We start from the raw sequence: 12573 nt of genomic DNA on the forward strand, positions 1-12573 counted from the left end.
TCCCCAGCATACTCCTGGCATGTGTCCAAACAATCAAAAACAAACTGCATGAGCTTAACACTAGACTTACCTCTCAGTGAGAAGTAAGAGACTGCTGAGGGCTCACTCCTGCCTCAGCGGACTGTGCCATACAACCTGACAGCTTCTCAATACACCGGACGGACCGCGTGGCGTCATCAGAAAAGCGAAGGGTGGAGTGGTTTGCCTCCTCATCAACTCCACCTGGTGCTCTGACTCTGGCGAACTACTGCTCCTCAGACCTGGAATACCTGAAGTGCCCCCGTGCTACCTTCCAAGGGAGTTCACTTCTGCTATTATCACGGCAGTCTACATCCCACCCCAGGCAGAAGTGAAGAAAGCTCTTGACGAATTGTACACTGCTATAAATAACAATGAAATAGAACACCCAGAGGCCTTGCTCATCATGGCCGGGGACTTCAACCAGGCCAATCTGAAGAGTGATGATGTGGAGGTGCCGACGTTGGACTGGGGTGGGCACAGTAAGAAGTCTTACAACACCAGGTTAAAGTCCAACAGTTTTGAATCACTAGCTTTCAGAGCACACCTCCTTCATCAGGTGAATCTCAAGAGTGTACTGCCAAAATTCCACCAACACATCTCCTGTCCCACCAGGAGCGCCAACATTCTCGACCACTGCTGCACAAAAATCAACGGCGTCTACCAGCCCATCCCCCGACCGCACATCGTAAAACCGGACCATAAAACGATGCTCTTTCTCCCGGCATACAAGCAGAAACTTAAGTGGGAGAATCCGGTGAAGACGGTCATGCAGTGCTGGTCCGAGGCAACAGAAGAGCTCCTATGTGACTGCTTGGAGTCAGTGGACTGGTCCATATTTAAGAACTCAATGACCAACCTAGACGGTTATACCACCACCGTCACAGACTTTATCAGTAAGTGTGTAGAAGACTGCGTGCCAAAGACTGTAGTACATACGTTCCCCAACTGGAAACCATAGTTTAATCGAGAGATTGACACCCTACTGAAGGCTAGGTCTTAGACATTCAAGACAGGCGACCCTGACCTATACAAGAAATCCAGGTACGACCTCCGCAATGTCATCAGGGATGCCAAGAGACAATATCGTGCCAAGCTAGAGTCACAGACTAACATCACGGACTCTCGTCAGCAAGACTTACGCAACATAACAGGCTACAAAGCGAAGTCGAGTAGAATCTCCGGCACCAGAGAATCCCTCCCCGATGAACTCAATGCATTCCATGCTTGGTTCGAGCAAGAAACCATCAAACCGTTGTCAACTGCCCCGGCAGCCTCAGACACACTCTTACCTACCGTCACAGCTTCCAAAGTCAGATCAGCCTTCTTGAATGTGAACCCTCAGAAAGCTATGGGCCCTGACTGGGTCCCTGAGACCATCGGACAGATCTCACGTTCCACTGATTTGTTTAGTTGAGTTACATCCGTTTAGTTTCTAATTAAGCTATTTGGCTTTGAGACCATGACCATTCCTGAACACACCATTTGGTTGGCATGATTATTGGTAAGATAACCTATTGCTGTAGCGTGTTCTCAATTTCACCTTGGACCAAGTCGAAGTGTGGGCGAGGGAGTTTCCTCGTTGTAAAGAGGCAAATTAGTTTAGCACCAGCTCTTTGGGTCATATAGTATTCAGTCATCAGTTTTTCCAAGCCTATAAATAATCTTGGAAATTCATTCTTTCATGTTTTGCTATAATGCTCATCAGCAACTTCATCACCTTTATAGATTAACTTCAGTTTATACATGCCTTCCTGCTTGGTAAAGGAGGTTCTTGATTCTGGATGACATACAGAGGTTCAATGGTTTCTCTATCTTTGTACTTCAGTTTTGCCATGTATTGGCCTATGACTTTCAGTGCAGTACCACCAGGACCCCGATACCTGATAGATGAAGGTTTATGTGTAATGTGCTTAAGGCTTTTTACTTTTCTGCATAATTCAGAAACTCCTGCCCCTGTGTCTAATTTTAAACTCTGTGGGGTGTCCATCTAATTCAATTTTAATACTCCAGTATTTATATTGTCTCATTTACCTACCTTCGGAAAATTATTTCCTTTTCATGTGGCTCTTCCACTTCATGTATGTAGTTTGACTTTAATATTATTTTCCTTCCTTTTGCAAGCTACATGTATTTTAGATTGGCAGATAATTTCAAAATGTCCTACTTTTCCAGAGTTGTGGCACTTTGCTTTCTCTGCTGGGCATTCTTCCTGCTTCTGCATGTTTTTTCTCTCCACATTTCAAGATGGCGGCAGGTGAGCTTTTTCCTGTTTTCACAGGGTTCCACTTTGGTGTGCTTACTGTGGTAGTACGACTAGAGGTACTACGGTACCTGGGAGTGTGAGCTGCTATTGGTGGAGAAGGCTCACTGCCCATTGGCCCAAGTGTTGCTTTCCCATTGGTCAAGATGAAGGTAGCTCCGCCCATGAGGCGGCGTATAAGAACCCATGTTTCCCAGCAGCCATCGTTCTTTCTGTACTCAAGCTGCTGGGCACACTGCTTGTAGATTAAAGCCTTCGATTCGGACTACTCCTTCGTTTCTGTGGTTATTGATCGCGCATCACTCATTCGTTTCCACAGGACCTCATCTTCCCCACTAACAAACCTTCTATTTTGCTTTCTGAATTGTCTTGCAATTTGTATTGCCTAGATTAGAGTTAAATGTTTCTTTGTTTGCAAAAGATCTGATCGAGCTTCATCTTGATATTATGATCACAAATTAGTTCTTACCTCAAACTTTCAGTCATAATTTTCTGCGAGCCTGTACAGATCAGTGATGAATATACGCTCTTGCCTGATCTTTGTTTTCGTTTGTTAAATTGTCTGGAATTAAATTTTTGCAAACACGGACAGAGGAATCAAATGTTTGCAGGATTTCTTAAGAAATTGAAATCTCACTCGCTGACTCACTATTATCTTGTTTACATTAGCTCCAACTGCATAGAGTGATGTACTGGCCTAATCCTTTTGTTTGTTTCTGTTTATATCAGAAGTGGTTCAATATTTGGACAGCCTCTTTCTTCAGTTCTTCCAGTGCTGAACCTATTGTGAGACATCAGTGCTCTGAATGGTTTGGACTGTGGATTCCATGCTTACACCAAGCCCTGGTGAAGCCCTGCTTCACTCGTGTTGCTTATTGATTCTTGGCTGTGCTCACTGCTGTCCAGACTCCGTCTATGTCTCAGTTTACATCCATTGCACCTGCATAGGTCTGACTTCCTGGTGAGTTTTGAATGTGATCCTTTTTGTCCTGAAGGATTTCTTGACTTGCCAGGTCTGTAACTGTTTCTTCTTGGGGGTTTTCCGGGACTTTTACTCACTGCCCACAATGTTTTGTCATGCTTTCAGGTCTAAAAGAGGTTCTCTGGGGTTTGTCTATTCTCCCAAAGTAAGCTGCTTAAGACTGTAGTTTGTTAAAAACATTACTCTTTAATTGCAGCTACTATACACCAATTAGGATCTTTGCTCAAGTTTGGAACTTCTGCTTTCCAGATTTCAGCTATTCAAGCTGTTAACCCTTTACTCTACATTTCCTTCCAAGTCTTCATCCCAATTATATACATCCTTCTGCAATTGCGGATAGTTACTGGTTTGATTTTAACTTTCCAAAATCTGTTTGAATGGCATGGGAATGACCTCAAACTGGTGGACTCACCTAGCTGTTAACATTGACATTTTGAAGGGGCGGCACGATGGTGCAGGGGTTGGCACTGCTACCTCACAGCGCTGAGGACCTGGGTTCGATCCCGGCCCCGGGTCACTGTCCGTGTGGAGCTTGTGCATTCTCCCCGTGTCTCCGTGGGTCTCACTTCCACAACTAAAAGATGTGCAGGGTAGGTGGACTGGCCACGCTAAATTGTCCCTTAGAAAAAAACTAATTGGGTACACTAAATTTATTTTTTAAAAACTGACATTTTGCACTCTGTGGTCAAACCAGCTGTCTGTTTCAGGTGATAGAGGGTGGGACTAGTCAGAACCCTCCCCAACATAGTATGCTTTGTTTCAAACCTAGTTGACTCTTGGAAACCTTTGCTTCAGCAACACCTTTACGACACTGGACACGAGCTGTTAGAGATCTACACAGCAGAATTTATTTAAACAATGGCTTCCATTCTTTTGCTTGAAGCGTGTATGTATGTTCAGGAATTTAGCATGCTCACCTGCATTACAGTAGATTTATTTAAGTAAAACAGTATTCGTCAATCACAGATCTAATCCCGAGTGTTCACGTAGACCTGTTTATAGTGGTTAAGAAACCTCTATGCTCCTGGTTCTTGCACACATCTTGATAGCTTCTGCAAATTTGCAGATAATTCTCACACTGTGTACCATCTTTCAAATACAACTTTAGACCAAGGTCCCACCTTTCTGCTCAGAGAGATGTAAAATATCCAATGGTACTATTCTGCAATCCCTGATGTCCTGGCTAATATTCATCCCTCAAGCAACATTTAAAAAAACAAATACACTACATCTACTCATTTCCCTTGATCACCCTGCTTATCACCCTCAAAGAGCGCTATTAAATTTGTCATATTTCATTGGGTGTTATGTGCTTTGAGACATCCATTGGTTGTGAAAAGCACAATATAAATGCAAGTCTTTCTTTGTTTTTTGGTTCCTCATAAACTGTCATGTGAATTCCTCATATACTATAGACAAAGTGGTAGAGATCTTCATTAGGACAGGAAGTGAAGAAGTCTGATCTGACACCCGGGTCTGGAGTCCAAACAAAGGAAACTATGAAGGTATGAGACATGAATTGGCCAAGATAGATTTGGGACTTTATCATGGGAAGTTAATGGCGGCACGGTGTCACAGTGGCGAACACTGTTGCCCCACAGCGCCAGAGGCCAGGGTTGGATTGCAGCCTTGGGTGACTGTGGAGTTTGCATTTCTGGGACTTTTTGTGTCTTTCTCCATGAAGTAGTTGTTTAATTTCCCTACCACTTCCTTTGTCTCTATTATAAATTCTCACCCTGCCTGTGCGGGATTCCTCCAGGTGCTCTGGTTTCCTCCCACAGTGCAAAGATGTTCAAGTTAGGTGGATTGGCCTTCATAAATTGCCCCTTAGTGTCCAAGGATGTGCAGGTTAGGTTACGGGTATAGGGCGGGGTGGTCAGGGGAATGGACCTGGGTAGTGTGCTCTTTCAGAGGATCTGTGCAACCTCGATGGGCCAAATGGGCTCTTTCTGCACTGTAGGGATTCTATGAATTCTCAGATTCCATGACAGTGGATAGGTAGTGGCTAATATTTAAGGAATGAATGCATGCTTTGAAACAGTATTCCTTTCTGGCGTAGAAACACAGCAAGAAAACGGCCTAACCATGGCTTACAAAAGAAATTAGGGGTGTAATAGATCCAAAGAGTCATATAAAATTGCTCAAAAAAGTAGCAAAGCTGAGGATGGGGAGCAGTTCAGACTTCAGGAAAGGAGGACCAAGGGATTGATGAAAAAGGGAATAATACAGTATGAGAGTAAACTTGCAAATAACATAAAAGTGGACTGTAAAAGCTTTTATAACTATATTAAAAGAAGAAAAAGACTAGTGACGACAAATGTGGGCCCCTTACTGAAACAGGACAATTTATAATAGAGACAAAGGAAATGGTAGAGAAATTAAACAACCACTTCAGTTCTGTCTTCATGGAGGAAGACACAAAAACGTCCCAGAAATGCTAAGGAACCAAGGGTCTAGTAATGAGGAGGAATTGAAGGAAATTAGTATTACTAATAAAATAATGCTGGAGAAATTGATGGGAATGCAGGGTGATAAATCCAATGGGTGTGGTATGTTTAGATTTTCAGAAACCTTTTAATAAAGTCCCACATATGAGGTTATTGTGCACAATTAAAGCACCTAGGATTGGGGGTAATATATTAGCATGGATTGAGAATTGGTTGGCCGACAGGAAACAGAGAGTATGAATAAATGAGTCTTTTTTGAAGTGGCAGGCAGTAACTAGTGGGACCTCACAGGGATTGGTGTTTGGGCCCCTGCTATTCACAATATATGTATATATATATATATACATCAATTATTTGGATGAGGGAACCAAAACTAATATTTCCAAGTTTGTGGACGACACTTGGTGGGATTGTGAGAGATGAGGATGATGTTATGAGGCTTTAAAGTGACAAATTGAATGAGTGAGCAAATACAGGCAGATGCAGTATAACATGGATCAATGTGAGGTTATCCACTTTGGATGGAGAAACAGAATGGCAGAGTATTATTCAAATGTTATTAGATTGGAAAATGTTGACATACAAGGAGATCTGGGACTAATCACTGAAAGCAAATATGTAGGTATAGCAAGCAGTTAGCAAATGGTGTGTCGGCCTTCATTGAAAAAGGACTTGAGTACAGGAGCAGGGTTGTCTTACTGCAGGTGTACAGGACTTGGTGAGACCACACCTGGACTATTGTGTTTGTTTTGGTCTCCAATTCTAAGAAAGGATACTTATGCCATAGAGGGAGTGTAGTAAAGGTTCACCAGGCTAGTCCTCCAGACTGATTCCTGGGATGGCAGGATTGTCGTATGAGGAGAGATTGCGTCAACAGTGCCAGTATTCTCTGGAATTTAGAAGAATGAGAGGGGATCTAATTGAAAGGTATAAAGTTCTGACAGGGTTGGGCAGGCTGGGTGCAGGGATGATGATTCCTCTGGCTAGTGGGGGAATCTAGAACAAAGGGTCACAGTCTCAGGATAAGGAATATTTAGGACTGAGATGAGGAGAAACCTCTTCACTCAGAGTGAGGTAAATCTGTGACGTTCTCTACCATCGAAAGCTCTGGAGGCCAAGTCACTGAATACATTGAAGAAGATAAATTCTTAGGGTGGAATCGTACCATATTTTTTCAAAGTGTTGGTTCCGGTGGGAGCACCGGGGAGAATCCTTTCGGTGCTGATGGTGGGAAAACTCAGCCTATATTCAGCCTCTTTCACAAAATCTTTACTCCGACTGTGTCTGATACGCTCAACCCGGGAAAACTTAGGGCACAATTTAATGAAGAATATTCTAAGTGTCATATTAAAAATAGCCAGAGGAATTGATGACAAGAAAAATAGTGAATACTTCTAAAATCTAAATGGCTTAAAAAATCCCAGTTCTATTGTCTCACTCCCCCTTAACTATTTTGTTATAATTGCACTTCTTACATTTTTGCCTGGTTAAATTAAATTATTAATTAATTAGGGGGTCTGGAAGCCGCAATCAATTTGGTGATTTTTTTTTATGGTGCCATTATCAAAACTTTCTCCGTTTTTGTCATTTAAAGTGAGCATATAATGCTCTCTGGCCTAGTAAAACATATTGTATGCAATGTTACCTCTTTCTGTACATTGACTCATCAAAGTCACCAGAATAGGTTTGATGAAGAGTAAAACTGCCCCAGTTAATCCATCAGTACCACAAGGTCAAGAATAAATTGAGTTATCTTGCCTTTAATGACAACCTTAGAAGAATACCTCTTGTTGCATCACTGTGACATTTATGTTTCCCACCACAAACACCCTCTGAAAATAAGCCCTGTGCCATTTGATGGTAATGTACTGAATTTGTCTGGATAGATCACAATTGGAAGCAATATTGAATCTGATATAATGTACTGCAGGAGCTGGTTGAGTGGGGTGGATGAAAGATTTTCTCCATTTGGTCAAACCCATTCCAGGAGGCATGGGAAAACTGAGACCTTTTTTCTATATTATGTTTGCCCAGTGTAAAATACAATTTACAATTTACAAAACAATGCACTGTTCTGTTCAATTTGTAAAACTTCTATATTAATAAAGCAACTTATTAAGATTGACTCCTGGCTGTTTTCCTTCCTTTAATGGACTCCGCAAAAATCACTAACGTCTGGAAAATCATGAAGGGAGCCAGGAAATGCAACAAGATAAATGTACTTGGCAGCTTACTGACTTGACGGGCTGGATTTTCATGGAGTCAGGGAGACTCCGTGAAGAGGTGGAAATGGTGGCCGGGACCCAATTCCAGGATTCCTGGAGTTTTTGATTTTCAGTAGAGTCTTTTAAAGATGTGGGCTGGTTTGGGTTGCGATCCAGCACCCAGCATTCTCAACCTGGCTGGCTCCATTGTGTGCAGAGGCATGTCCCAGTCCTCCACAATTTTAGGCCAGCCTTTCTCAGGGTCGTGGTTCATGGCCCCACAGAGGGGTCATGAACCACAGTCTGCATGAGGGAACCTTTTGAAAGTGAAATTTAAAAGATCCTCCACATGCCCCCAAGATATGCCCCCAAACAACCCCTAAAGCCCTTCATCTTACCAACACCTCCCCTCCCCTTATCTTTCCAAGCATTCCGTGGCACTTGTATGCTCATTCACCTGTCATTCATGGGTAATTTTCCACTTTAAAAAAAATCCTTTTTACTACAGGCAATCATCCAGATCCTTTAAAATATCAGTAATGGAAACTGCAAGAACTTTAAACCTCTTTATTTTGTGTCAATAACATTGTGTAATTGACAGAAGAGTTCCGGGCCGAAATTCTTTGGCCATTGGGATTCTCTGTTCCTGCTGGTAGCCCACCCCTGCCTGCAGGTTTCCCAGTGGTGTGGGGTAGCTTCAATGGCAAATTGACATTGACAAACGGTCAGGAGTACAGAATCCTGCCGTCAGCGAACGGTGCGCGACCGAGAAGCATGTGACCGGGGAAGCAGAGATGCCATCCCCAGAGAGCCAGAGTCTTAAATCAAACAATGTTTTCCCTGGGCTCAGCTAATTCAACAGTCTAATGGTTTTCTGGACTCTCAGCCGAGCCTAATCATGCATTCTTGACCAAGCGCCCATGATCGACACTGTTGTCGGCCTGTGGTAAAAATAAGTTTTTCCAGAAACTGGGAAGTTATCAACGAATTACTTTTTTAAACCTTCTTTTACACATCCTACTGTCACTATAGGGAGTCATTAGTTTTCTTCAGTGTATTGAGGGTGAATTGGCATGGAAGTGTCATAGCTTGATGTGGGGGGGGGGGAGGGTGTGAGGGACCATTGGGCATAGGGGGAAACACCTAGGCACTGGGGAATGAGAGACAGTGGGGGATGTTACGTGAATATCTTAGTATGGGGGCCACGAGAGGCCATGGGGAGATGGGTGGGGTGATGAGGTGGCATGGATAGTGCATGGGGAATGCGTGGTGGGTGAAGGAGGTGTGAGGGATGAGGGCTAGAACAGTGCCATGATTATAAGTGGAACTAAGTCCCACAGAACAAAGGTGGGCTTTTTAAACAGGCCACTTCAGCAACCCAGCAGCTTCTGTGTCTGCCACCCAACTCTTTCCCTGTTTTGGCTGGCCACACTGTAGCCTACACCATGTCCCCCCTTCCTCCTCACTTCTTTCCTGAAGAAAATCACTTATTTCCTGGCACTTTCTGCTGAGATGGGCAGGCCGAGCCAGGAACTTTCCCAAATACCTACCTCAGGGGTGAAAATCCAGCTTAATATTTTGGAATGTTACCATGGCACCAGAATGGCATGAAATGGCTTTAAGTTTGCAATCCACTATGCGCCAATTTGATTATCGCAACCAGCAAAATTTCCAATTATTTCTATTCAATAATTATGTTTTGTTTAAACCTATTTTTAAAGGTACATTCTGCCCTTCACATTTCTTAGGTCCCATGTGCAGTGAACCATGACTAGGAAAAAAATGGATGACCTGCTTCTGCCAATGTAGCTTTGAAGGTAGCTGCCAAGCGATGATAAGTATGACCTGAGGTGACGTGCACTGATTTTTCATGGCAATCCATGGCAGAACAATTGAAATGACTAAATATAATGGGCCATATTATTGGTTCCATCTCAGATTTCAAAGATACGTTTGGGCCATATTCACTTGCTATTTGATCGCAAGTATGTTCCATTGAGAGGAAAGAAGTTCACAGCACATGGAACCACACTGACTGACTAGGCTACCAAAGAAAGACTTTAGCTCTAATACTTCTCCCCTTCTCATACATAATGGTATAATCTAACAACATCCATTTGTGTTGGGCCTGGTCATTTGCAGTTCTTGGGAACACCATGAGTGCAGGCCTATCCCCTGGCATAGTCCTCTGGTAAGAAACAAACGAGGGGTCAGGCACACCCTGGAGAAAAGCAGCCAGAAGTCTCCAAGCCTGAAAACCCATGGGAGGCTACAGTAGAGTGTTGGACATATTCTCAAGCCACCTCTGCCTTGCTGCCTGACCGCCTCCCTCAAATGCATGATTATGAAGAGGTTCCAAATATAAATTTGGTACTGACATTTTTGTGACATAAAAAGTCAGTATATCCCACAATGAGACAGCTGAGAAGAAAAGAGCTGAACCACCACCTCACCACATAGTCACATGTTGAAAACTTCGGTCTAGGTCAGATCCAGCTCTCTGGGAATCCTGCAATTACTGACAGAGAGCTCTGTAGTACCTGGGAATAACCATTCCTATATATTTTGGGAGAAATTTGGGCTATTTGTTTCATAGTTTAGTCTTCCTGTAACATGAATTTGTTTGAAGTAAAGCAAATTGTGTGATGTATCATCAAAATTGTTTCATATACTGAAACAACTCAAGGGTAGGTTAACCTAGCCACAGTCACGTAGACCAGTCTTTGAGTCAGAGGGTTGTGGATACAGATCCACTCTATGACTGAAGCACATAATCTAGGCTGGCACATCAGTGCCCCACTGAGTGAGTTCTATGTTATTGGATGTGCCATCTTTTACTTGGGATGTTAAAGTGAAGTCTGTTCAAAAACTCTTACGGCACCAATTAAAGAATAATAGTTTCCCCAGTGTCTGTTTTAAATCCAGCCCTTAACCAACACGAGAAATCAGGATTAACTCGTCATTTACTGCATTACTGTTTTTTGGGATTAATCTTGTGTGCAAATTAGCTTTTATATTTCCCCTTAATACAAAAGTGACTCATTTCAAAAGTAAAGCTGAGAGTGTGAACGGTCTTGTGTGATACCAGTTTTCCTTTCCTTACCTTACATTCCTTACCGGTCGGCGCAACATCGAGGGCCGAAGGGCCTGTACTGCGCTGTAATGTTCTATGTTCTATGTTCTGAGTCTTCTGTCCTTTGAGGGCAGCCATTTTGAAAGATTTATTACTGATACAATATGATGGGTACACAATGCACAACCAATACAGATTCAGTGAGCAGGTTCAGTATTGCAGCCTTGTACCACTGGCATTTCAAAAATTCGAACACCAAAATTATCAACATACTTTTGGACAGCTCACTGGTACCATGGTTGCGATCAAACGGCCGCATGGATCCGGGCAAGCCGGTTAGATTGTGGGAGAGGAGGAAATCTGAACCCGCGCCAGGCACTGATTGGCTGCTGATCTAACCGGCCCACTCCCATTGGCGAGATCCGCACCCTGCCTAGTAGTGGGGAGAAACCAATAATCACCAGTTAAGGCCAATCCCCATCGCATTAACAGGAAGGACCCCCTATCGAATGGCCTCCCATGATCTAACCGGCTCCCCAGCGAGTGCCCTTTAGCACACCTGCAATGTAGAGATTTTATGATTTTATTTTAAAATGTGACGCTAGCGCAATGGCTGCGGTGGGGATTGAAGGAGGTGAGTAGCCAACTTTGAAACTGGGCAATCAGCCCAGGGGCACCTGGACTGCTTTCTGGAGCAGGTGGAGGAGCCCCATGGAGGGGGGGGGGGGGGGGGGGGGGGGGGGGTGCGGTCAGGTGGGTTTTGCTGTCGTCAGTGGGAGCGGGGTCACCTGCCCCCATGCTGGGGGGTGGTGAGGGGCTAGTTACATGGGCGCTTCACGGCTCCCAATGTACAAGGCAGCAGGGTGATGATAACCCGCTGTGAGCTGAGATCTGGTGCTCCTCAGTCTATGCCATAGTCTGACTCCTGTCTATCTGCTGACAAGGCGCTCACACCCATCACCAGCATGTGGATGCCTCGGACGATCTAGGACCACCATATCTGTGGGAGAAGGACTGGGGTGCAGACTGGCCCAGAGTGTGCAATAACATGACAAAGGCTTCACATGTCTCCAGTGTAATGTGTTTTAATGGTGTACAATCGTGATCCTAACTGTCCCTAGCTACCGATGGTGCCATCCCCTCCTCTCCAGTGCCCTCTCAGTCCTCCGTGCTCTGCCGCTACATCTAGGTGTGTTCACAGGATGCACATAGGAGGTGGAGGCAGCCTACTACTTACCACGCCCTGTGGCCTTTGATGCCCCTGACGGGTGTCTTCTGGGGCCCTTGAGGCCGGACAGCCCCGGCCATCTTGCCAGTGGCACATGCCACCCTGTTCCACTCTTTGACCCTGAAATGCGCCATTATCAGGAGGGGGGGGGGGGGGGCACGGGAGTGCTGGAGACCACTGTTGTCTCTCTGTAGGGAGGCTTCAGATTGACCTCTGGTGCTCCCTCCTCCCAGTCAGTGTCCGTGGGGCCCTGGGGGTCATCTTGGGCTGGAGGCATGGCTGGAGTGAGCTCCAGAGGCCTTTGCATCATCTGGCTCTACCAGCCCTGGCAGCTCCCTATTGTCTGCACCATGGTGTT

The 12573-nt window shown here is 44.5% G+C and overlaps 1 protein-coding gene across 6 annotated transcripts in view; it reads left to right on the forward strand.

Moving 5' to 3' along the window:
• LOC119965313 (cyclin-dependent kinase-like 3) overlaps positions 1-12573 on the forward strand; it is a 193559-nt gene that overhangs the window by 126020 nt on the left and 54966 nt on the right. Inside the window, exon 12 of one of the 6 annotated variants that reach the window (XM_038795889.1) lies at positions 9663-9724. The exons of the other annotated variants lie outside the window; for them this stretch is intronic. Within the exon in view, the coding sequence (XP_038651817.1) occupies positions 9663-9689 (27 nt within the window). The 3' untranslated portion in view covers positions 9690-9724. Of the gene's footprint in view, positions 1-9662; positions 9725-12573 lie in introns of those variants that run through there. 6 annotated transcript variants of the gene reach the window in all.

The sequence above is a fragment of the Scyliorhinus canicula genome, chromosome 4 (assembly GCF_902713615.1).
Source record: "Scyliorhinus canicula chromosome 4, sScyCan1.1, whole genome shotgun sequence".
Classification (NCBI taxonomy): Eukaryota; Metazoa; Chordata; class Chondrichthyes; order Carcharhiniformes; family Scyliorhinidae; genus Scyliorhinus; species Scyliorhinus canicula.